The 20,849-nt window shown below is 54.4% G+C and overlaps 9 protein-coding genes across 9 annotated transcripts; 4 read left to right on the plus strand and 5 right to left on the minus strand.

The window, feature by feature from the left end:
• Positions 1–18: 18 nt before the first annotated feature.
• Positions 19–1,656, minus strand: CCOS01_08213 (tannase and feruloyl esterase; the record flags this gene model as incomplete). Its single annotated transcript, XM_060456374.1, has 1 exon — positions 19–1,656. The coding sequence occupies one exon, from the start codon at positions 1,654–1,656 to the stop codon at positions 19–21; it is 1,638 nt and encodes a 545-aa protein (XP_060312648.1).
• Positions 1,657–2,038: 382 nt separating this feature from the next.
• Positions 2,039–5,152, minus strand: CCOS01_08214 (endonuclease/Exonuclease/phosphatase; the record flags this gene model as incomplete). The annotated part of the gene is made up of 1 exon (XM_060456375.1): positions 2,039–5,152. The coding sequence occupies one exon, from the start codon at positions 5,150–5,152 to the stop codon at positions 2,039–2,041; it is 3,114 nt and encodes a 1,037-aa protein (XP_060312649.1).
• A 1,110-nt stretch (positions 5,153–6,262) lies between these two features.
• CCOS01_08215 (Dcp1-like decapping family protein) lies at positions 6,263–7,000 on the plus strand (the record flags this gene model as incomplete). The annotated part of the gene is made up of 1 exon (XM_060456376.1): positions 6,263–7,000. One exon carries the CDS (start codon positions 6,263–6,265, stop codon positions 6,998–7,000), a length of 738 nt encoding a protein of 245 aa, XP_060312650.1.
• A 544-nt stretch (positions 7,001–7,544) lies between these two features.
• On the minus strand, positions 7,545–8,741 carry CCOS01_08216 (hob3; the record flags this gene model as incomplete). Its single annotated transcript, XM_060456377.1, has 7 exons — positions 7,545–7,939; positions 7,991–8,049; positions 8,105–8,252; positions 8,324–8,397; positions 8,471–8,516; positions 8,576–8,626; positions 8,729–8,741. The coding sequence occupies 7 exons, from the start codon at positions 8,739–8,741 to the stop codon at positions 7,545–7,547; spliced, it is 786 nt and encodes a 261-aa protein (XP_060312651.1).
• An 806-nt stretch (positions 8,742–9,547) lies between these two features.
• On the plus strand, positions 9,548–10,150 carry CCOS01_08217 (peptidyl-tRNA hydrolase; the record flags this gene model as incomplete). The annotated part of the gene is made up of 1 exon (XM_060456378.1): positions 9,548–10,150. One exon carries the CDS (start codon positions 9,548–9,550, stop codon positions 10,148–10,150), a length of 603 nt encoding a protein of 200 aa, XP_060312652.1.
• Positions 10,151–10,310: 160 nt separating this feature from the next.
• CCOS01_08218 (ELP3 family histone acetyltransferase) lies at positions 10,311–12,225 on the minus strand (the record flags this gene model as incomplete). Its single annotated transcript, XM_060456379.1, has 2 exons — positions 10,311–10,381; positions 11,931–12,225. The coding sequence occupies 2 exons, from the start codon at positions 12,223–12,225 to the stop codon at positions 10,311–10,313; spliced, it is 366 nt and encodes a 121-aa protein (XP_060312653.1).
• Positions 12,226–13,045: 820 nt separating this feature from the next.
• CCOS01_08219 (succinate-CoA ligase) lies at positions 13,046–14,529 on the plus strand (the record flags this gene model as incomplete). The annotated part of the gene is made up of 5 exons (XM_060456380.1): positions 13,046–13,212; positions 13,396–13,424; positions 13,537–13,663; positions 13,734–13,822; positions 13,940–14,529. The coding sequence occupies 5 exons, from the start codon at positions 13,046–13,048 to the stop codon at positions 14,527–14,529; spliced, it is 1,002 nt and encodes a 333-aa protein (XP_060312654.1).
• A 1,275-nt stretch (positions 14,530–15,804) lies between these two features.
• CCOS01_08220 (ubiquitin-conjugating enzyme) lies at positions 15,805–16,697 on the minus strand (the record flags this gene model as incomplete). The annotated part of the gene is made up of 3 exons (XM_060456381.1): positions 15,805–15,979; positions 16,065–16,336; positions 16,437–16,697. The coding sequence occupies 3 exons, from the start codon at positions 16,695–16,697 to the stop codon at positions 15,805–15,807; spliced, it is 708 nt and encodes a 235-aa protein (XP_060312655.1).
• Positions 16,698–18,653: 1,956 nt separating this feature from the next.
• CCOS01_08221 (26S proteasome subunit P45 family protein) lies at positions 18,654–20,124 on the plus strand (the record flags this gene model as incomplete). The annotated part of the gene is made up of 3 exons (XM_060456382.1): positions 18,654–18,695; positions 18,759–19,565; positions 19,618–20,124. 3 exons carry the CDS (start codon positions 18,654–18,656, stop codon positions 20,122–20,124), a joined length of 1,356 nt encoding a protein of 451 aa, XP_060312656.1.
• Between the last annotated feature and the right edge of the window lie 725 nt (positions 20,125–20,849).

Consider the following 20,849-nt stretch of genomic DNA (forward strand, 5'->3'; position numbering starts at 1 on the left):
CTCGGCGCGGCATCTAGATCACAACTCATCCTTCACCCTCTCCTCCTCAGTCATCCCAATCTTCTGACGCTCTACACAAATCCAACCAGAACCATCCGCCTTCGCAACCAAGGGAAACCTACAGAAAGGAGTCTTACTCTCCGCCACCTCACCTTCAGCCAGTCCCATAACAACAGCATCCAACTGCTCCGACGCGACCCCCTCCTCAACCCACCGCCTCAAAGCATCCAAAGCCCTCAAAGGAAACCCAGCCCCTCTAGGCGCAGCACAATGCGTAGTCCCAGGAACCTCAAAAAACCTGAAGTACCCCTCGGTCTCAACTTGTTCCTCTCTCCCTCCATCAACCTCCAGGACTTTGCCATAATACCGCCTCATGGCATTGATGGTGATAGCTTCATCGTTGATAGAATGCCACGCAATCATCTTCCCCCCAGTCTCCCTGAATCCCCTGAGATCAGGTTCATCGCTCCCAATCATATCCCCAAACTCCTCCACCGTCTCCCTGAACAGCCGGACAGCCTCCCGTCTCGTCATACTCGCCGGATCATACCCAGCATCCTTCTTCACCAACAGCCTAATCCAATCCGTAGCAATCGTAAACGGCCGCCCACGACACCTCCCTCCCTCACAAACAGTATTCGCCAACGCCATCAACCCCGTCGCAGCAGTCCCCGCCGTCGAGCCTGGAAACAAACTCCCCCCTTCCTCATCAACAGGCCCCCTCATCAAAGCCTCAGCAACAACAACCGCTCCCTCAGAAACCCTCCCCTTAACCCCCTCACACTCGATCTCCCTCCCAAGCACACTCTTCGGCTCAAACTCACACAGATCATCCCTCTCGATCACTCCATTCTTAACTCCATCCTCCTCATCACAGGCCTCGACCGCAGCCTTCTGTATAGCCTCCATCTCGCAAGCAGAAGGATACACGCCCATCTCGTTCATCACGACCTGTGGCCAAAACATCCCCATCAGCAACGCGGGAAAACTGATTGCTGGACACCCGACGAGAATCCCGTCATAGGCCCCCGGAAATCGCTGCGCCATCGCGAGACCCTGCCTCCCGCCGGTAGAACACCCGCTCCAGTAGGAGAAATTGGGTTTCCGGCCGTAATACTCCGAAGCAATGTGTTTTCCAATGAGCGTCATCTCATGCAATCCCCTATACGCGAAGTTCTCCAACGCATCAAGATTCGGTTTTCCATCTTTAAACAGCCAGGAATCTGCTGTACCGTATGGATCATGTTCGTAGCCACCATTCGTAGCAGCAACAGCGTATCCTAAAGCGGTATACCCCGCCATCACATCGTCACCAATCTCACCCGCCAACCACCCGCCGCCACCAATGCCCAAGAAGCGGGAATTATAAGCATCCTGGAGAGGCAACCAGACGTTAACTGTGACTACAGAGTGCGAGCTGGGGCGGGTGTATGAGACGGTGACGTTACACGCCGTCACGCCTTCCGGGGGCACGAGTGCTGCTTCAGGTTTCCATCCTGAGTTTTGGGTGAAGTCTGTGAAGGGGTTGGCGGTGGTAGAGTGATATATGAGGTCTCCGACTTGAGGGAATGAGAAGGAAGTTGGTGAACAGGGTTTTGCGGCAACGTGGACTGAGGTGGCTAAGGCTAAGCCGGCTAGGATGAGTGGACCGGCCATGTTGAGTCTGGAAACCGTCGTTCTGGTGAAGGCTAAGCTTCATGGATTGTGATCATGAAGAGCGATACTAGATATATGAATGATAGCTCGCTTAGTTCGTACATCGTACTCGTATGCTTAAGCGATGAGGAGCAGACTACGTTGACTGTGGAGTCGCGGGGTCCGCGCAGAGTCCGACTATGTAGCACCATAAATCCCTGTTGACGATCGTCTACGGACTACTCCGTTGGAGGTTGCCAGGAGGTACGAGCAAAATAGAGCTTTACCTTGCAAAGTAGTCTGTATGTAAAACACGGTGAGAAGATGGTGGCATGCCAACAGGTATCATTCCTCTACGTCTATCATTCACAAATGTAAAATAACACCATCAACACCTCTTTGTCTAGCCATCCTCAAGCGGCCTCCTCACAAAGATCTCCAAAGCCCCTCTCATCTTCTCCTCGACAGCTTTCCTCTCCTTATCTTTGGCAGGCAACCCCACCCGGCACACAGCCTTGCCAAACACCTCACCGACCCTCCTCTCTCGAAGACGCCGCCTCGCCAACGCAGCCTCAGCAGCCGCGTTGCCGCCCGTAAGCCGTCTAAAGCTGAGACTCCGCCTGTTGGGCTTCTGCATGGTCAGCGCCTCGACCTCTGACCGCGAGATGGGAGCCATCTCCGCGACCACTTTGGACAGCGTCGCCGTGAGGAAGACAAAGGCGATATTGTGATTGGGCGCCGTGGCGAGGATGTCTAACACCGCAGTCTTGTCGTCTTCGACTTCGGGTGGTGACCGTGCTGCGGCCGCTCCCAGGTGAGGGATGGCAACTTCGATCTTGGCCCAGAGGGCTGCGGTGATGATGCCATCAGTCAGGCCGCTAAGGAAGAGAAGCAGGACCTCGGCGAGTACTTCGAGGCGGTATAGTGATGGGACTTCAACGGGAAGCGCTTCGACAAGGGGTTGGTCATTGTCCAGTGCCTCGATTAAAGCGATAATCTGGCTGTCACGGGACTCTTTGTCTTTGAACAGCCATGTGGTCTCGTCAAAGGGCCAGCCGGGCTTGTCAGCCGGGATGACATGTTCCTCAATCATGTTTGCTTCCGCGATGGCGCGGAGCATCATCACCTCGACAGCTTCTGTAAGCTTGAAGAGCTCCTTAGGAGCAGCGCAGCGGACGTCGAGATCGTATGGGATGGAACCGGAGCTCTTGCTATCCCTCGACTTCATGAAAGCCCGAATGCCTCCGTCGGGAATACGGATGAGCTCGTCTATCGAGCGTCCGAAACACGTCGGAAGCCACGAGGCGCGGACTGGAATGAAATGGTCTCTGCCGTCTTCAACACGCAGAACCAAGATGTCCTCAAGAGTTGACCGGCCGTCGTTGAGGGCTCGGACATGGGAAATGTCGCTAACGTATATCTCCAAAACACCACTGACCGTCTCGCCGGGTTCCAAGGTGACCTCGTCGCCCAGATCTGGCGACTCCTCTGCGCTTTCGTCAGCGGCTGTGCGTTTGAATGATGATCTTAGCCAGGCTGGTGGGCTCGAAGCCTCGGAATCCTCCTCAATCGTGGGTTTCTCAACAAAAGCAAACTTGGCCGGCACTCGTCCAGTGTTTGCGATTGTCAACGTCGCCGTCTGTTTGCAGCGGTAGGTAACATCTCCAAAGTCGACGGCTTCACCAAGGTCCACCCCATCCTCACCCTTGGCTTGCATGTCTGGGTTGTCAAGGATGACGGTGACGAGAGGCCGTCCCTCGTTCTCGGCACGATCCAGCTCCTTTGCAACTTCGGCATGGACTTTAGCCTTGAGATCCGGCACCACCGCGTCGTAGTCGAGCGTGAAGATGGAGATGATAGGCTTGTGGTCTGAGGAAATGATCCGCTGGTGTGAAGTGTAGATATCGAGCTGTATTCTGTCCGTGAATCCTTCCTTGGTGACAACTTCCTCTGGTTCGTTATCATCTTCTTCATATTCGTCGTAGTCGAGGCCAGCTTCGCCCGTAGGCACCTCCTCGCCGTCCGCATCCGGGTCGTAGCTGAACAGGACGTCGTCGTCATCGGTCGCATGGTCGATACCCCGCGCCGTCATCTCCTCGTCCTTCTTCTTTGCCTCCTCGGCCTCCTTGACCCTTTGCTCATATTCCTCCCTGTCCTTTCTTGTTCTGTACAAAATACGATCGCACCAACTCGGGGCTCTTTGTTTCTCGCTCGAGTCAAAGAGACTGATGGTCCCGACGTCGTATTTGTACGAGGGCAGGAAAGTGATTTGTCCTTCGCGCCAGCCGTCGTGGAAGGCCTTCTTCTCCTTGATTATCCTCCTTAGCTGGTCATGCGGCAGAAGAGAGTCCAGGGTTGCTTGCAAAGACGCAGGATCGTCACTTGGGTCAGGCAAAAAGTCGTCGGGATCTGGCAGGGAGCTTGAGGAATCATCAAAACTGGCCTCTGATGATAGAGTCGTTTCGATCGTTGAGGTGTCGTCATCCGTGTAGTCACTCTTCTTTGCGCTCTTGACCACTAGAACCTCCTCGCCGGCGATAACTTTGCGCCCCCTTTTGTCCAAGTCGTACTCGCCACGGGTGTGTAGTTGAAGCAGGCGCCGGATATCATTACCGGGCAGTCCATCCACACGGAAATTCAAGTCACCCACCCAGAAGGCAAAGTCCTCGTCGCCAATCTTCTCCGGCTCAGCTTCATTTTCTCCTGCCAGATTGATCGGGTCAAACTGCGTCCTTGTCAAAATCTGCCCGACGTCCCACAATCTCCGGTCCAGGTATGTCTGCTCCGCGCCGCTAGCCAGGTGGCAGTTGACAAAGACCATGCGGGTTGTCTCCCCGAGCAGTAGTCGCGTAGTTACAGCTCCCTTGTTCCCCAAGTATCCAAAGAGGCCCGTTCCGACAGAGACTGTGCTCACGTTGCTGACTGTAGGTGCTACCTCAGGGGAAGCATAGGCCAGCAGCAACAGACCAGACATTTGCTCTGCGGCAACGAGCTCGTATCCATCCGGCATGGCTTCTTCCAGGGCTTCTTTCCACTTCTTCATAGGTCCTTGATCGGATGCCATGCGGTTCATGTAGTCCCTTGCCATATTCAGGTCGACAATCTCCTGCAAGCCCAAGACGTACAGTCCGACCTTGTCGCCTCCGACCAAGTGCACCGAGGCATTCGGATCTTGCTCTTCAGTCGCATCCTTGGCCGGTTCCTTGGTTCCGTCCTTGGCGGCTGGCGGAGGATCCGTCTCTACCGTATCGTGATCCGCGATGTTGAGCCTCGAGAGCGTAGTGTCGAGACCATATCCGTCAACGAACCAGCTCGCCAGGTCCTTGTCGGTGCCAGGACACGCAGCCACGTTCCATGTTCCAATCTTGACCCGGATCCGGTGTGGCCGTACGTACTCTGCCCGACGAGCGTAGACGGCACGGGCAAGGGACTGCGGCGTGGACGAGAGGTCGACGGGGTCTGAGGTCGTGGAGGGGATGGTCTCGGAGGGGGGCGCCATCGCGGGAGCCGAAGCCATGCGCTGGTTGCTGCTGAGATGCAAGCGAGCGAGGGAGCGTGCAGGAGTGGTAGTTTCGAGAGGTCCCAGAGAAAGGGAGCTCTAGGGGTCTAAGGGGGTATTATTTGACGGGGTCGGTGGACGGCGCTGGCGGCGGCGTCGGCGGCGGCTAAGAGGGGTGAGACAAGAGGCCGGTCCAGGGTCCTCTGCTTTGGTGTGTCTGTTGTTGGTCGTCGATCAGTCCGGCGTGGCCCGGCGCATGATGTTCGTATTTTGAGCGTGGCTACGAGTTGTCGTAAGTGAGGTCACGGACCAGGATGGCTTCAGTTATGCGCAGGAGTCGACCAGGCGCGAGAGGGAGCCGAAGTAGTAGTCAGCGAGATGGCCTGGATGTTGGATGAAACTTGGATGCCCTAGAAATGTACGGACGAGCCGGAGCAGAGAGGAGATTGGAGGGGAAGAAGATGAACAAGATCTGAACAGTCTTGAAGTCGTTAAAGGCGTTTGTTCAATAAGATGTTGCAGAAGTATCCCGCTACCAGGTATATGGAGTAGAGAAAGGGAGGGAAAAGAGACTGGGGAAGGGAAAGATTATCGCCGGGATCTCTCATCCACAGATTCCCGTCGTCGGACGCCTCGTTTCTGGGTCGCAGGACCGGTGACGTGCATCTTTTCCCGGGGGGTCGCACCTCACAGTCACTGACAGCGCTGCGCTGGAACGACAGGGGGTTTGCTAGGGGACCCCTCTGCATTTCTGCACTGCCACAGCGCTGGGATTGGCGGGGTAGACTCGCGTGCTTTATCGCGATAAGGCTCAGATAAGCCGATAAGGCACCTACGGCCTGAAGACGGGGGAGATCCACCTCGCACACTGACCTCATCCGCACCTCTTCCGAAGCAACCAAGCTTCAACTTGCTCACCTTACACCTTACAAGTTGACAACACCACAACCTCCAACTTCACGATACCTGCTCAACTCTCCCACGGACAACAATCTCCGACGACTCTACGACCCACATACAAACACCAACCCGACTCCAAGCTCACATTCCTACAGCAACACTACACACACACACACACACACACACACACACACACACACACACACACACATCACCAACACCACCACAATGTCCCGATCAACCCCCCGTCGACGCGGCGGCGGCCACGCCCGCCACTCCTCCCAAGGAAACCCAATCTCCGGCCCCCGCCCGGTTCAATCCGACTACGAATCCGACGCGGCGCACTACATCGACTCCCACCCCGTCCCGGACCCGAACCCAGCCCTCCTCAACCGCACAAACACGGACCTCAACCTCTCCGTCCTCCGCCGTTACCTCCCCTCCATAAACTCAACCCTCTCCATCGCCGCCAACGCCGTCGTCTACACCTTCAATCCCACCCTCCCGGGCTGGGACAAGACGGGCATCGAGGGGACCTATTTCCTGTGCATGCAGGACCCCGTCCCCGGCGCGGCACCAAATCCGAGAGCATGCATCTTTGTGTTGAATCGCCGCGGGCTGGAGAACGTGATTCTCGATCTGAGCGAGGTGGACGACTTTGAAGTCATGGACGAGATTTACATCTTTCGCCTCCGTGGCACGAGCGAGGAAGCCGCAGAAGGAACCAACAAAGTCATGGGCATCTGGATCCACGCAGACAAGGAGGACACGCGCGTTATGAACGCCGCCCTCATCTCCGAGACGCTGAGACACGTCCGCCTCGCCCAGGAGCAGAACGCCGTGGCTGGTTTCGGCGGCCCCGGTGGGCCAGGCGGCGAAGAGGAGCTGGGCCCCGCGATGCAGGCCATTGGCCGGAAGCTGAGCTTGAGCGACCTGTTTGGCGCGCAGAATGGCCTCCAGGGTTAGGAGCCCGCGGTTTATGCTGCGGGGGTCAAGGCGCGAGAGTCTTCGGTGAGGGGATGGGGCATTGCGGAGGCGTCTGATGTGTGGGGAATGGCAAAGATTTGCCTGCTTGGAACTGAGATGAAGAACCTTCAAAGACGTTAAGTTGAAGTTGGTGTTGGTGTTGAAGCTGGGGCTGAAGACAGAACAGCGTGGAGGGGAACGAACTGCACGATACATGTCCTTGGGAGAAAAGGGGAACGCTCCGGAGAGCGTAGCGGTTGAACCAATGATACCCTTGATTAAGAAAGAAAGAAAAAAGTCATTTTTCATACATGAATGCAAAGTCGTCATGGGACTCGGCAATTCTGCAAAAGTCCCTCCAGTCGTGACTCGCAAAGTCTAGGGGGCTGCGTTTCTTTTTCTCTATTACAATCCCCAAAAGCCTTGACCCTTCCTAGACCATGCTCGCGTAAAAAACTCCCCTACCATTACCAGCAGACTCTTGAGTGAAACCCATCGCCCAGACTAAGACGCGGAAAGTAAACAAAAGATACGAGGGTCTCGCTCATACGGTGCCACTGATGCTGAGCTCGCGAATCTCCTGCAGCACTTGCTCGACACGCTGATCCAGCTGGCCCTGCGCATACTGTTCTCTCGTATCCGCGTCCAAATACTGCTGCACCTGCGCCATACGACTGTACGCCTCAGCGCAGAAGCGTAGCTGGATCTTGACGAGGGCTTCGAAGGTGGGGTCGAGATACGGCACGCGGAGGTCGATGAGCTGGGGAAGTTCTGACGACAGCTGCTCGTTGAGCTGCTCGTAGGCGGCCTTTGCCATTTCCATCTCCTTCTCGGCGCGGGGCAGCTTGGTCACGTCCTTGTCGGGCTTCTCGACAAGCTTCTTGACCTTGGCACGTAGCGCATCGTAGTCGAGGAGCTTGTGGCCGCGCTTCTTGATGCCTGGGAAGGGTCAGCAATTTGACATGAGAGTGCAGCCTGGGTTATACCGACATTCGTTTACGTCTGGGAAATAAGCGCAGAAGCGTGAGATGGGCTCGAGAACGGTTTGCCTAAACGACGTATTAGCCATTATGCTGATACCCGAGTCGTCGCCAGTGATCATACTGGTAAGGACCATCCAGCGCCTTAATGGTCTCGGCATCAAGGTCCTCCACTGCCTGCTTGTAACTTCTGCTCACGCCGTCCTTCGCGCCAGAGTCTCCGTAAAAGGCGTCTATCGTCTCGGCAATGCGCATCTGGGAAGCAGTCATGGCTGTTGCACAAAGTTAGCCCACAGTCATCCTTGGCAAAGGGAGGTGCATAGTCGTAGACCGCCAAACCCACCTCGCAATGAATCCAAGTAGCCCTTTGCCTCCTTCTGCAACCGCAAGGAAGCCGTCTCCATGGTTCTGAATCGTCTGCCAAAAGAAGTCTCAGTATTGTGTTTCGTTCCGTCGGGCGTCTCGGCCTTGGGGATAGGGTGTAGCCCACCTCTCTTCCACCTCGTAGTCGCGGTCGTTGGTCTTCTCCACATGGCCTGCCAAGATCAGAACCTCTTCGTATTTCATGACTGTAAGTTGGGCAGAGAGGGCTCACCCGTCTTCATCATCACCTGCGTCGTCGCGCGGTTGACATTTTTCTTGAATCCTGTAGCCAAATACCATCAGTTCAGATCCTTCGTTGTTGGTGTCCTCCATTTTCTTTTGCTCAGGTTGCGCCCGAGGAGGGTCCGAGACTCTCAAGTCGTACCTGCCCACGACATCTTGGCTGTCTTGCTGTGTGTTTCCTCTTAGTACTCGGTGCTAAGGTCCGGAATAGGAATTCAAAGGCACTAGAATGCTCGAGTGGGTAGTGTATGTGAACTGATCACTCGGTGGTTTCGGCAGGTATCGTTGTTCGTAGGAAGGCCGTTTCGTCGTCCGGAGTTGAATTGATGGGGGGGGTGGTGGTGCACTGGCTGGTGGAGGGGGAGAAAGGAAATGCGGTTTTGATTGCGCGGACGAATCACTCAATGCACCTGGAGCACAGCACCTGAACATGCTGGGGAGACCCAACTGCACCTGGGCAGCGCCCAGAAACGGAAACCGACGTCAGCGAACAGAGGCTTTGGAGCTGCGCCACGGCCTTGTTGGTGCTAGCTCCTCTTAGCGCCGGGTAGCTCTGTGGCTCAGCCCTGTAGGCAGCCTGTATTGTTGTGCTTACCTAAGGCAGCTAAAGCCAAGGCGGTGGGCGCAAGTGCCGTTTTCCGATTGTTCACTCCCCGGTGACTCAGCGTCAGTGATTATGTAAGGAGACACTTGTGCAGCCGTGCACGAGGCCAATTCTACCCAGAAGCTTCTTTGTGCAAACGCAAGCTGCTTATACGATTTTTTATGCACACCTTGTTAGACCAGGAGAATGGCCTCAAATTCTTTATGCTGACGAAGATATATATGTTCAGTCCAGCCTTTAATAATGTTACAAGTCCCTGGTTTTCATAGCCTCTCATGATAAATCTCAACACCACCACTCTCTCTTAATTCATTCATCTCATTACATTACAGACAGCACCAAAGAAAAGAAATAAAAATGAGCGCACCTCGTTTTCTACTCATCAGCCTGGGAAATCCAGAGCCACACTACAACACCCTTCACTCCGCTGGTCACCATGCTCTCAACTCTCTACAAAAACTCCTGGGCCCCTCTCAACCCGCCTTCCATAGAGGCCGCTTCGGTGGCAGCTCCTGCCTGGCCTCAATCGGGCCCAAATACGCAATGATCCAGAGCCCCTCCGTCATGAATGTAACCGGGAAATGGTTGGCAAAAGCATGGAAGGAAACCCTCGGCACTCGGAACCCAGCAGACCTAAGTCTCATCCTTGTCCACGACGATCTGGAAGAGGACCTGGGCTTCGTCAAAACAAGAAAGTGGAAGAGCAGTCACAGAGGCCACAATGGTATCAAGAGCGTCAACAACTGTCTCCGCGAGGCAGATTACCCAGAGTCAAAATGGGCGAGGATAGCAGTTGGCATTGGACGGCCCGATCAGCGCGATCACTCTACGGTATCTAACTACGTCCTGAAGCGCATGACCAGGGACCAATGGTCTGCTCTCGAAACCAACGGAGGCCCTGGCGTGCTTGAGTGCCTTCTCGCATTCGAGGAGAAGCTTGACGCTGCAGCGGGGAAGTGAAGTATCCGAAGCTTCACCCAGTTCCCCTCCTCTACCTCATACCCTCGGCGCACGGTAGCCCACATCCTACCCTGCATCCATTCTGAGCCTCCAACATGAATAAAGGCATCAAAAATGCAGCAGGAGACGACGGTCGTTGCGAATGCGTCTCTTGATAGCCCTAGGACAATGCTGAGTCTGTCCCTGGTGCCGGGCGCGCAAAGCAAAGCCTCATGTCGTCGGAGCCAAAGGCTATGAGGAAGCCACGGGGCGAATCAATTCGCCATCAGTGAGCGTCCCATTCCTTACTTCATGTAGCCTCATCGGGCCCAGGCCGCCCATCGAGCCATTTGCTCATGTACGGCCCATCGAGCCAGTACCCGAGCTTAGCGTAGTAGCTTCTCACACCTACACCAGAAATAACACTAATCTTTTCGCTGCCGTGTTCGTCCCTTGCAATTCTCTCTGCCTCCTCCATCAGGAGCGTGCCGAAACCCTGGTGCTGGAACTTCTTCGGGTCTCTGGCGTGTACCGGCACTGCGGTACCGTAAACGTGCAACTCTCTGACCAGACTCGTTGGCTGTCCAACGAGCTCCTCTCGGTACGTGTACTTTTCGGTGCACTTTCGTAGACGCAACAGGGCAACGAGAATGTCCTGCTTCGGGTCCTCGTATGCAAGGAACGTTTCCCATCCGCCGTTGGCTGTGTAGTCTCGTCGCACTAGCTCGATCTGGTTCGGCCTAATCTTGTTTTTGACCTCGTTGACACCGACCTCGCGCGTCCGCACATCTCGACATGTTGTACCAAAATCCTTCATTCTCGCCAATGCCAATTCGCGCAAGTTGCCGTTCTCTACGCCCGACGTGACCAAAGGCATGGGGATATCTCTCTGCACTCGGTAGATACGTGTCCATGGCGGGATTAGCGCCAGAATTCGCGCAACCAGATCGATCAAGCCGTTGGGGGTGTAATTCTGGTATCGACCTGTGCGCCACAGCTCGTACAGGCCAGTGCCTCTGATGACGAGAGTCGGGTAAATTTTTAGACCGTCCGTACGGAACGCAGGGCTCTCAAAGTACTCGCGGAACTGGTCCAGATCTCTCTCCATGCCCACGTTAGGCAAATCAGGCATCATGTGACTGACCACCTTGAAACCAGCGTCCTTGGCCAGGCAGAACGTCTCGGCGACGGCGGCAACGGTGTGGCCACGGTTCGTGTCTCTTGCAACGTCTTCGTAAAGCGACTGTACTCCAATCTCCAACCTCGTGCAGCCATAACGCAACATATCGGTCAAATGCGGCTGCCAACAGTAATCCGGTCTCGTCTCGATTGTGATACCGACGCACTTGATGTTGCTCATCTCACTAGCCTCCACTGCCTCGTCCACGTTCGATGTCTGATATCCGCTGAGCGCATTATGTAATTGGGCGATAAAGTCCTCCCTGTACGGTACCGGCAGTGACATGAATGTGCCACCCATGATGATGTACTCCACCTTGTCGACTGAGTGACCCAGAGACTTGAGCTGGTCAACACGTCCGCGGGCCTGCTCAAAAGGATCGTAACGTGCGCGAATCGCTCGCATCGATGTGGGTTCGTATCCGGTGTAGGATTGGGTGCTGTATTCGAAATCGGAGTCTGGACCGCCGGGGCAGTATACGCAAATGTTCCCCGTGTAAGCAATGTGCGGACATCGGTGAGGCTTGCACATTACGGCTACTACAGCGATACCCGATGATGTTCCTAGCCGATCTAGTAAGCATGCGCCCGTTTGTGCGGAAAATGTAGGGAGATAGCATACGGATTGGTTTTGCAATGAGCTTCGGCAGGATGTATTTCTTGTAATGCTCAGGGATCGCAGCAATAATGGCCGTCAGAGGCGGGATATTGGCGAGCTTGTGCTTTCTCGAAAACTTGTTGCGCAAAGAATTGAGGTTGAGGTCCTTTGGCGGGTTCTTGGGGTCCCTGATAGCCTCGTGGTCTTCGATAAGGGCGTTGGCGACATCTGCGCAGCATCGTAGGAAGCGCTCGTTCTCTGGTGGGAGGTTATCGTTCTTGGACCGCCCCTTGGTGACGGTGACGGTGGTGGTCGCCATCCTGAGGGGTATGTGGGTAGTTCGAGTTTGGTGGGCGCTCGTCTCTTTGGTCGTTCGTCTTATTACGGCGGGATATTTTCAAGTCGAGGTCAGTCGCGTGTTTGCCGTGATTTCGCCCCCGTAGCGTCAAGTCGTCAGAGTCATGAAGTCGGAGTGTCGTTAGGGGTTGGAGAGTTGACTGTCCGATCACTTTGAAATTTTGGAGGAAACCGTCAAATGCAAGTTGCTGGATGGTGGGGTAGATCAGCCACAGCTTCACCCATTTGGAGACGCCACACGTCAAATCTGCATGTTGAAGTCGATACGTACTGTACGTACCGTTCAATGCAGGAGGGGTTTGGCAGGCACAGCTGGCAGGGTGCCCTTCGGTGCCTTCCCAATGTTCCCATCTTGGAGCCGTGCTGATTGCCGCGGCCTTCATTGGTCCGGTCGGATCATCCCCTTCACCGAATCGCCGAAATGGGCCACGGGTTTTCCCGGGCGTTCGGGTCCCGTGCTTGCCTCGTGGAGTCGTGGCTCGCCTGCTGCAGACCCGGTTGTCTCGCAAAAGAAGCGAAAGAGCTCGGTTCAAGTTTTGCTGCTGGCCTTCCCCTACTGCGAGTTTGACCCTTCTTTCGGAAAGTGACGTGAATTTGCATTGCAGCCACAGCTATCTTCTCTTTTTCCCTTCCCCCACGATAGCCGCCATCTGCCATCCTCTCTCACCAACGAGATCCTCCTCCGAATCCCATTACTTCCTCTCTTTAATTGGCGCCGCGGTTCTTTCGAAGCTGCGCTGTTCTACGTATTTTAACACACTCATACACACACATCGCCCAAGATGCAGTCCCTGAGACAGATGCGGCCGGCAGGCAAGCTCCTGAACCAAGCCGCGAAGCGTGCATACAGCGCCTCGGCAGCTGGCCCTTACACCAAGACCATTGACAACCTGCGCATCAACTCCGAGACCAAGGTGCTTTTCCAGGGCTTCACTGGCAAGCAGGGAACGTAAGTGGTGTTATCTTCCTCCGATGCCCGAGGGGCCGACTACCTCAGTAGCACATGTTTTCCCACCCCTGTTTGGGTGTTTTGGGGAGAGGCATATCTGGCGATATTTACTTTGTCCGCGCCTGCGCAGATTGATAGGCATGAAAGAAGATCAGTCTCAGCTAACAACAATTTGCGACACAGCTTCCACGCGCAACAGGCCATCGACTACGGTACGCGATAATAACTCCGAAGCAATTGCGCGACCCATATCTATCTCTCTCGCGCATCGCAAAAACCTTACTTTGGAAACACTCCGAGGCTGATATCAATGGACATGTACAGGCACCAAGGTCGTCGGTGGAACGAACCCCAAGAAGGCTGGCCAGGAGCACCTCGGTCTCCCCGTCTTCGGCAACGTCAGCGAGGCCGTCAAGGAGACTGGCGCCGATGCCACTGCCATCTTCGTCCCGTACGTTAACTCTACAATATCGTAAAGAAAATCCCTGGGAGAATAGGATGTTGACCTAGAATTCAAACAGCCCCCCTCTGGCCGCCGCCGGTATCGAGGAGGCCATTGCCGCTGAGATCCCCCTCGTCGTCTGCATTACTGAGGGTATCCCCCAGCATGGTATGCTCCCCTTTGCCCTCTCCAAGTTCCTCTAAAGCTTCAAAGCTCTGAAGTGAAGCTTTAGAGTGGCTTGAACCTTGAAGCAATCTCGCAGCTCGAATACTCACCATCCCCCAGACATGGTCCGCATCACCAACATGCTGAAGACGCAATCCAAGACCCGCCTCGTCGGCCCCAACTGCCCCGGTATCATCGCCCCCGGCCAGTGCAAGATCGGCATCATGCCCGGCTTCATCCACAAGCGCGGCCGCATCGGTATCGTCTCCCGTTCCGGTACCCTCACCTACGAGGCCGTCAACCAGACCACCCAGGCCGGTCTCGGCCAGTCCCTCGTCGTCGGTATCGGCGGTGACCCCTTCAGCGGCACCAACTTCATCGACTGCCTCAACGTCTTCCTCAAGGACGAGGAGACGGACGGCATCATCATGATTGGCGAGATTGGTGGTTCCGCCGAGGAGGACGCCGCTGACTTCCTCCGCGCCAACAACACCGTCAACGGCGGCAAGCCCGTTGTCTCCTTCATCGCCGGTATCTCCGCGCCCCCCGGCCGCCGCATGGGTCACGCCGGTGCCATCGTCTCTGGCGGCAAGGGCGGTGCCGACTCCAAGATCTCCGCGCTCAAGTCCGCCGGTGTCATTGTCGAGCCCTCCCCCGCCGGCCTCGGCAAGGCCCTCTACGACGAGTTCGTCCGCCGCGACCTCTTGTAAAAAAAAAAAAACCTGAACCACATCATATCTTCCAGACGTTGAAGGGGAAAGCTTCAGCTGTGTATGTAACATGTTAAAGAAGAGATTTTTGTGTTGAGAGCGTAGTCACCGGGATGGTCCCTTCGTGTCGTTGCGGAGGATAACGGACGGCGCTACCCCGTTTGCATCGCGCGGGTTGCGCTAAATGCGTGTGCGTGTGTGTTTTTGAACATGTTGCCCCAAATAACTTGATATAGACTGGAGGTTGGGCAAGGAACAATAGGGCAAGCATAGGAAGGAAAGTGGAAGAAGTGGGAAAGTTTGAACAAGTTCCTCAAGACTTCACGAAGTGAGAAATATCGCGGATCCTCTCTCCCATCCCTCTCCATCTCCAGTTTTGTATCTCCAATTCCCCAAGCTTTATAAACATTTTTATTACCGCGAGATATATGCAATGCTACCCGCTATCTCATTCCTCTGACCTCATTCGTTGCGCTTCGCGCCATCTCGGCATGTAGGGCCCTTGCCGTCGTACGACTCCCCATACAACATACAACCCCCGAGTAAAACCAACAAGGGTCCCGTCCCCGAACCCCGAGGGGAAAGCGGCTTCGGCCCAAAAAAACTGGGGACCAGTATCCGGAGGAAAGGATGCGGCTTTCATGTTGGATGATGTGGATTTTGAGTCGCCAATCTACTTACTAAAGAGGCCAATGCGACCTTGGTATGCGAGAGAGCATACATAAGCTAGGGCTACCTGTGTATCTTACAGAAAACACTCTTTGCTAGAAAGCTGCTGGAAAGCAGTGATGGGAGAAGAGTAGAAGAAACCAAAAACGTCCCGCGTGCCCAAAACGCCAAAAGTCCGCGATGCGGAACTGCTAGAGCCAAACGCTCAGGCAGGCAAATACTCCGTGCCCCGTTCAAACCAACCGTCCTTATTCCCGCCTGGATACCAGACATGCGACACGTTGCCGTCAAAGCAAAATGGTCCATACGAGCGCGCAAGCAGTAGGTTCTCGAAGGCGGCATCCTGAGCTTTTCAAGCCAGGATTGCTCCGAGTTCCCTATACCGCATCGCCAACGAACCACTCGCCACGAAAGCCAGAATTCCACTGATGCCCAACTCTAGAAGTAGACCAACTCCATACTCGATGCAATGCTGCCTGTCGTCTCATGATTTACCGTGTTCGTGACTTTGTACTCCTATCGCCTCGGAGCGAATGAGGTGATAGCCGGGTGGCCGTCGACCTCGATCGACCGTTCCGTCGAGCGACCTTTCTTCGGGTAGTCGAATCATTGCTCACCGAGGAGGTGGGCGGTGATGTCGCCAAGGTACGCCTCCTCCAGCTCATAGTCCATGCCACCATTGCGGTCGATTCCAATAAAGGTGAAGGCCTCAACGACAGCATCGAGCTCGAATCCCATGCCGACAAAGCGGTCAATAAGATCCTTATTGTAGCCGGCATACCTAAAAACCTGTCAGCCTTGTTTCTTTATGCAAATTTCCTGTGCTGTAGACTCGTCCAGCGTGCAGCCGACTCTTGAAAACACACCTGTTTGCGTCATCTTGCTTTACTTCGGAAGCAACTTGCTTGTACTTTGTTGTGTCAAAATCCTTTGACGGTGCACCAGCGTGCTTAACGGCCCACTCGTGTGCCTTTTTCGCAAACCCCTCGGGGTTCTCCAGCATCATCTTGGCCACCTCTGCATCTTGGGGATCCTTGGGATTCGGAAACTCGAGCAGCATGCGGAGGGAAAGCAGCGCCGTCTTTATCGTCTGCACGGGGGACCAACCACTGCCCAGTGTGTCGAGACAGATGGCTCCCTATCCCAGTTAGCATCTCTGGTGCTGGTGGTCTTGGAGGGCATATATGTTGTGAAGGATGGCGAAACAACCACAACGAGGCGATGGGAGAAAGACTCACGGTTTGACTGCTGACATTAGGATGCCAGATCTTGGTGATGAACTTAATGGTGGGAGATTTGAAGGGGTAGCTGTCGGGAATCTTAATGTCGACTTCATACAAGCCGCCGGCGTATGGTGTATCGGGAGGTGCGGGAAAGGAGCCCTTCAGATGCAGCAAGTTGGCCTCGTCGAGCGGCTGAGCAAATACTCCAGAGTTGTCCTTGTCATTGCGAATGTCATGCAACTCCTTGGTGATGCGTCGCTCCTTGGGGGTGGACATGTTGCAGATGCGTTGCGGATTCGATGGGGGTTGTCGATGGGTATTCCTTAGCAGTAGGGTAGGTGGTGCTGAAGATCCGAGACGTGTTATTTATAGAGTATGTAACGTAGTTAAATTTCGAGCTGTGTGATTCGAGTCGGTGATGCGTCGTTACTTGGTGTTTCTCGGGAATAAAGCGAGGCAAGGTTGTGTTGGCGTTGGTGGTGGTGATGCTGGCAAAAGACCGTTCAGTGTCGGAACCCAACTTTCAGTCGCAGCTTGCCTCGTCTGAGAGGAGAAGGAGAGCCGGTGGACGTGCCCCTCCCCCCTTCAGCGACGGATGATGCTGGAATGGTCCGTGCAAGCCCACTACAGCACCTTAGCGCCCTCGGATTGTCAGGGCCGTCAGCCTCCAGGGAGCTGTGTGGCCCGCTGGAGGAGCTGAGGTGCGGGAGAAGGCGGGGTTGGGAACGGTGCAAGAGCACAAGACGTACCTCGAAGCTTAGGTAAGGCAAGGTAAGCAGCACCGGACCTGTCACTTTTACCGTCTGGTTACACCAACGATTCTCATTCAATATTTTTCGAGTTCTGAGTACCCAAGGTAGTCAAAGCAGATGAACAGCTTGCTGCATACAAAGAAAGTCGTATCTATCGCGAAGATCTGTACATATGGAGAAGTAGGGACTGATGCTGACCTTGGCAACCCAACCAGACGCCATGGCCCTCGGTGTCACCAGGGCTTCACTTACACAGCTGTGACAGACAGCCATCAGCCAAACTCTGTGTCAGGGAGCTGGGCTTTGGCCCAACTTTGCTAGCGAGTAGGCCCTAGATTTTTTGAAGAGTGGATACAATTCTAAAAGAATTAATGACAATCCGTCAGTGTCTCCTAACCAGTCTTTGGTCAGCCTTTTTAATCATGCTTTTGTGTAATTGACTATTCGAGCACTCAGTTCAACGTCTAGCAGCAAAAGCAATGCATGAGAGCCAGTCCCAAACTTCCGTCATATGCTTTTTTTCAATCCATGACTGGTTGAATTGACTTTTACTGTCATGATTCGAGGCAAAGATGGCCTGGAAACTAGCAGCATATTCGCAAATGCTAGGAAGGCGTCTGTTACTCATCTACTGAACTGAGGATCGTCTACATGGCCCCCATACGTCTTACAAGCTATTCCTGAAATACAGCATATCATACCAACCGGGGGCGGCTCTGTATAGGTTATCAGTGTTGAAAGATGCTGGCGAGCTTCTCTCGTAGATTCATCAAAGGAGTATTCAGATCGTTATTAAGCTGGGCTTTGTTTAGTGTAAAGATGAACGAGAAAGCAAGGCAAAGACTGCTTAGAATCCGAGGAACAAGCCCGTGGAACAAGCCGCCCGTTATCATCTTCTCTCAGAAGGGATTCGCAAACACCGAATTAGAGGCATGCGATTCTAGGTAAGACGAGGTCTGTAGTCTTGCTCTTTAACCTTTATTTCCTGGCGGCTTCAATCCTAAAAGGTTGGAAGGAGACCATCCAGTCCCATCTGGTTGGGGAGACTGACTCAGCATCGTGTCTTAGGTAATCACTCGATACACGGCACGTGACCCCATAATCGCCCTTTCCTCATCCGGCCCAAGTGAGCCAGGGAAGCTGAGCGTCGCGTTTCCTGCCGCCTGCAGTGGCTCCCGGTGTTGCTACGCACTGATTACCTACGCAAGCAGCAGCAGCCTTGCCTTCCATTGCTCCCCTGCGCTTCCATCTCCATCTCCGGAACCCACCTACACCCATCATCATCACAAGCTCATTGACGACACCCCAACACCTCCCCGAATCAGAGGATCGCCCGTTTTTCTTCTCATCAACACAGAAAAGCCGTCTGCACACTTCCACTGAGCTCTTGGAGCTCCCCGTGGCACAAGATGGTGAGCATCACTGTCCGAAACGTGGCAGTCACAATCTAACAGCTTCGTAGGGTCAAAACCAGTCAGGAATGGGTGGTGGAGGCGATGGAAAGGACGAGAAGGATAAGAAGGTATGTTTATCGAGTTTGGAAACAATAAAGAAGAAGATGAATACTGACTGACTGGCAATGCAGAAGGAGAAGCCCAAGTACGAGCCTCCCCCACGCCCTACCACCAGAGTCGGTCGCAAGAAGAGAAAGGCGGCCGGCACCAGCGCCGCTGCGAAGCTTCCCGCCGTCTTCCCCACCAGTCGATGCAAACTCCGCCTACTACGAATGCAGCGAATCCACGATCACTTGATCCTGGAAGAGGAATACGTCGAGAACCAAGAGCGCCTTCGCAAGGCCAAGGCCGTCAAGGAGGGTGCTGCCGTTGGCCCCGAGGGTGATGTCGACCGCATGGCAGACGAGCGCGGTCGTGTCGACGATATGCGTGGCAGCCCCATGGGCGTCGGTACGCTGGAGGAGATGATTGACGATGACCACGCGATTGTCAGTAGCACGACTGGTCCCGAGTACTATGTCAGCATCATGAGCTTCGTCGACAAGGACTTGCTGGAACCTGGCGCCAGTGTCCTTCTCCATCACAAGAGCGTCAGCATTGTCGGTGTTCTGACCGACGATGCTGATCCCCTGGTCAGTGTGATGAAGCTGGACAAGGCTCCGACGGAGTCATACGCCGACATTGGTGGTTTGGAGCAGCAGATCCAGGAAGTCAGAGAGTCAGTCGAGCTTCCTCTGCTGCATCCGGAGCTGTACGAGGAGATGGGTATCAAGCCGCCGAAAGGTGTCATTCTCTACGGTGCTCCCGGTACCGGAAAGACGCTGCTCGCCAAGGCTGTCGCCAACCAGACGTCTGCCACTTTCCTGCGTATAGTGGGAAGTGAACTTATTCAGAAGTACCTCGGAGACGGTCCCCGTCTTGTCCGCCAGTTGTTCCAGGTACGTTTGTCTTGATTATTTTTGCCAATGCGATGGTCACTGACAAGTTTAGGTTGCTGGCGAGAATGCTCCCTCGATTGTCTTCATTGATGAAATCGATGCCATCGGCACGAAGCGTTACGACTCGACGTCTGGTGGTGAGCGCGAAGTCCAGAGAACCATGCTGGAACTTCTCAACCAGCTTGACGGTTTCGACGACCGCGGTGACGTCAAGGTCATCATGGCCACCAACAAGATCGAGACTCTCGACCCTGCCCTGATTCGTCCCGGACGTATCGACAGAAAGATTCTCTTTGAGAACCCCGATCAGAACACCAAGCGCAAGATCTTTACGCTTCACACATCCAAGATGTCGCTCAACGACGATGTCGACCTGGAGGAGTTCATCTCGCAAAAGGACGACCTTTCTGGTGCCGACATCAAGGCCATTTGCTCAGAGGCTGGTCTCTTGGCTCTCCGTGAACGCCGTATGCGCGTCCAGATGGCAGACTTCCGGTCGGCCAGAGAGAGAGTACTTCGCACCAAGCAGGAGAGTGAGCCTGAGGGCTTGTACTTGTAGTTTGTATGACGAGGGTACGGGACTAAGGCTAGACGGGACTACGATAGAGATAATGGCAAGGCATGCCTTGACGTTACTTGACGTTGACTTGGCATTGATTAACGACATGACATGCGTTGATAATGTTGCAGCTTGAAATGATGACCATGTGACATGTAGTGAAGCAACAACCGGTAATTAGAAAGTGTTTAATCTCCTTGCCCAACGACGACTTCTCGACTCCCAGGCGAACTACATATTATAAGCACCGAACAACAACCCTAATTCGACCTAAACGAAATGCCATCTACCGATATGAAGCGGTTTGGTCGAACAGAGGCCCTTAGTAAGACGCCAATATCTCTCCGCATACTAACGGAAGGGTGCCAGGGTCTCAATGGTGAAATTGGCCGCCAGCTCACAGAGTGGCAATCTGAATGTCAGCGAAAGCGTGATGTCCAGAGGAACTTTCTTCATGTCACTCTGAACCCAAGGTGTGATTGTGCAGCTTGACAGCCTCGGCCAGGCTCTTTTTTGCATTGAGTGAGGTGAGGTCTAGACTTCACAGCCTCTACTCCGAAGGGACAGCATCCCTGACGTGTCCGGCTGGCGAGTGTCAAGGAAGTTCCTGGCCGATGAGGCGAGGTACCGGAAGCATATTCTAATTCGATTCCCCGCTGAATTTAGGGTTGTTGAGGGTAATTTTGTAAATGAGAACTTTAAACGGGAATTCATATTGTCTTGAT

Source organism: Colletotrichum costaricense (genome assembly GCF_030867565.1).
Source record: "Colletotrichum costaricense strain IMI 309622 chromosome Unknown Scaffold_8.1, whole genome shotgun sequence".
Classification (NCBI taxonomy): Eukaryota; Fungi; Ascomycota; class Sordariomycetes; order Glomerellales; family Glomerellaceae; genus Colletotrichum; species Colletotrichum costaricense.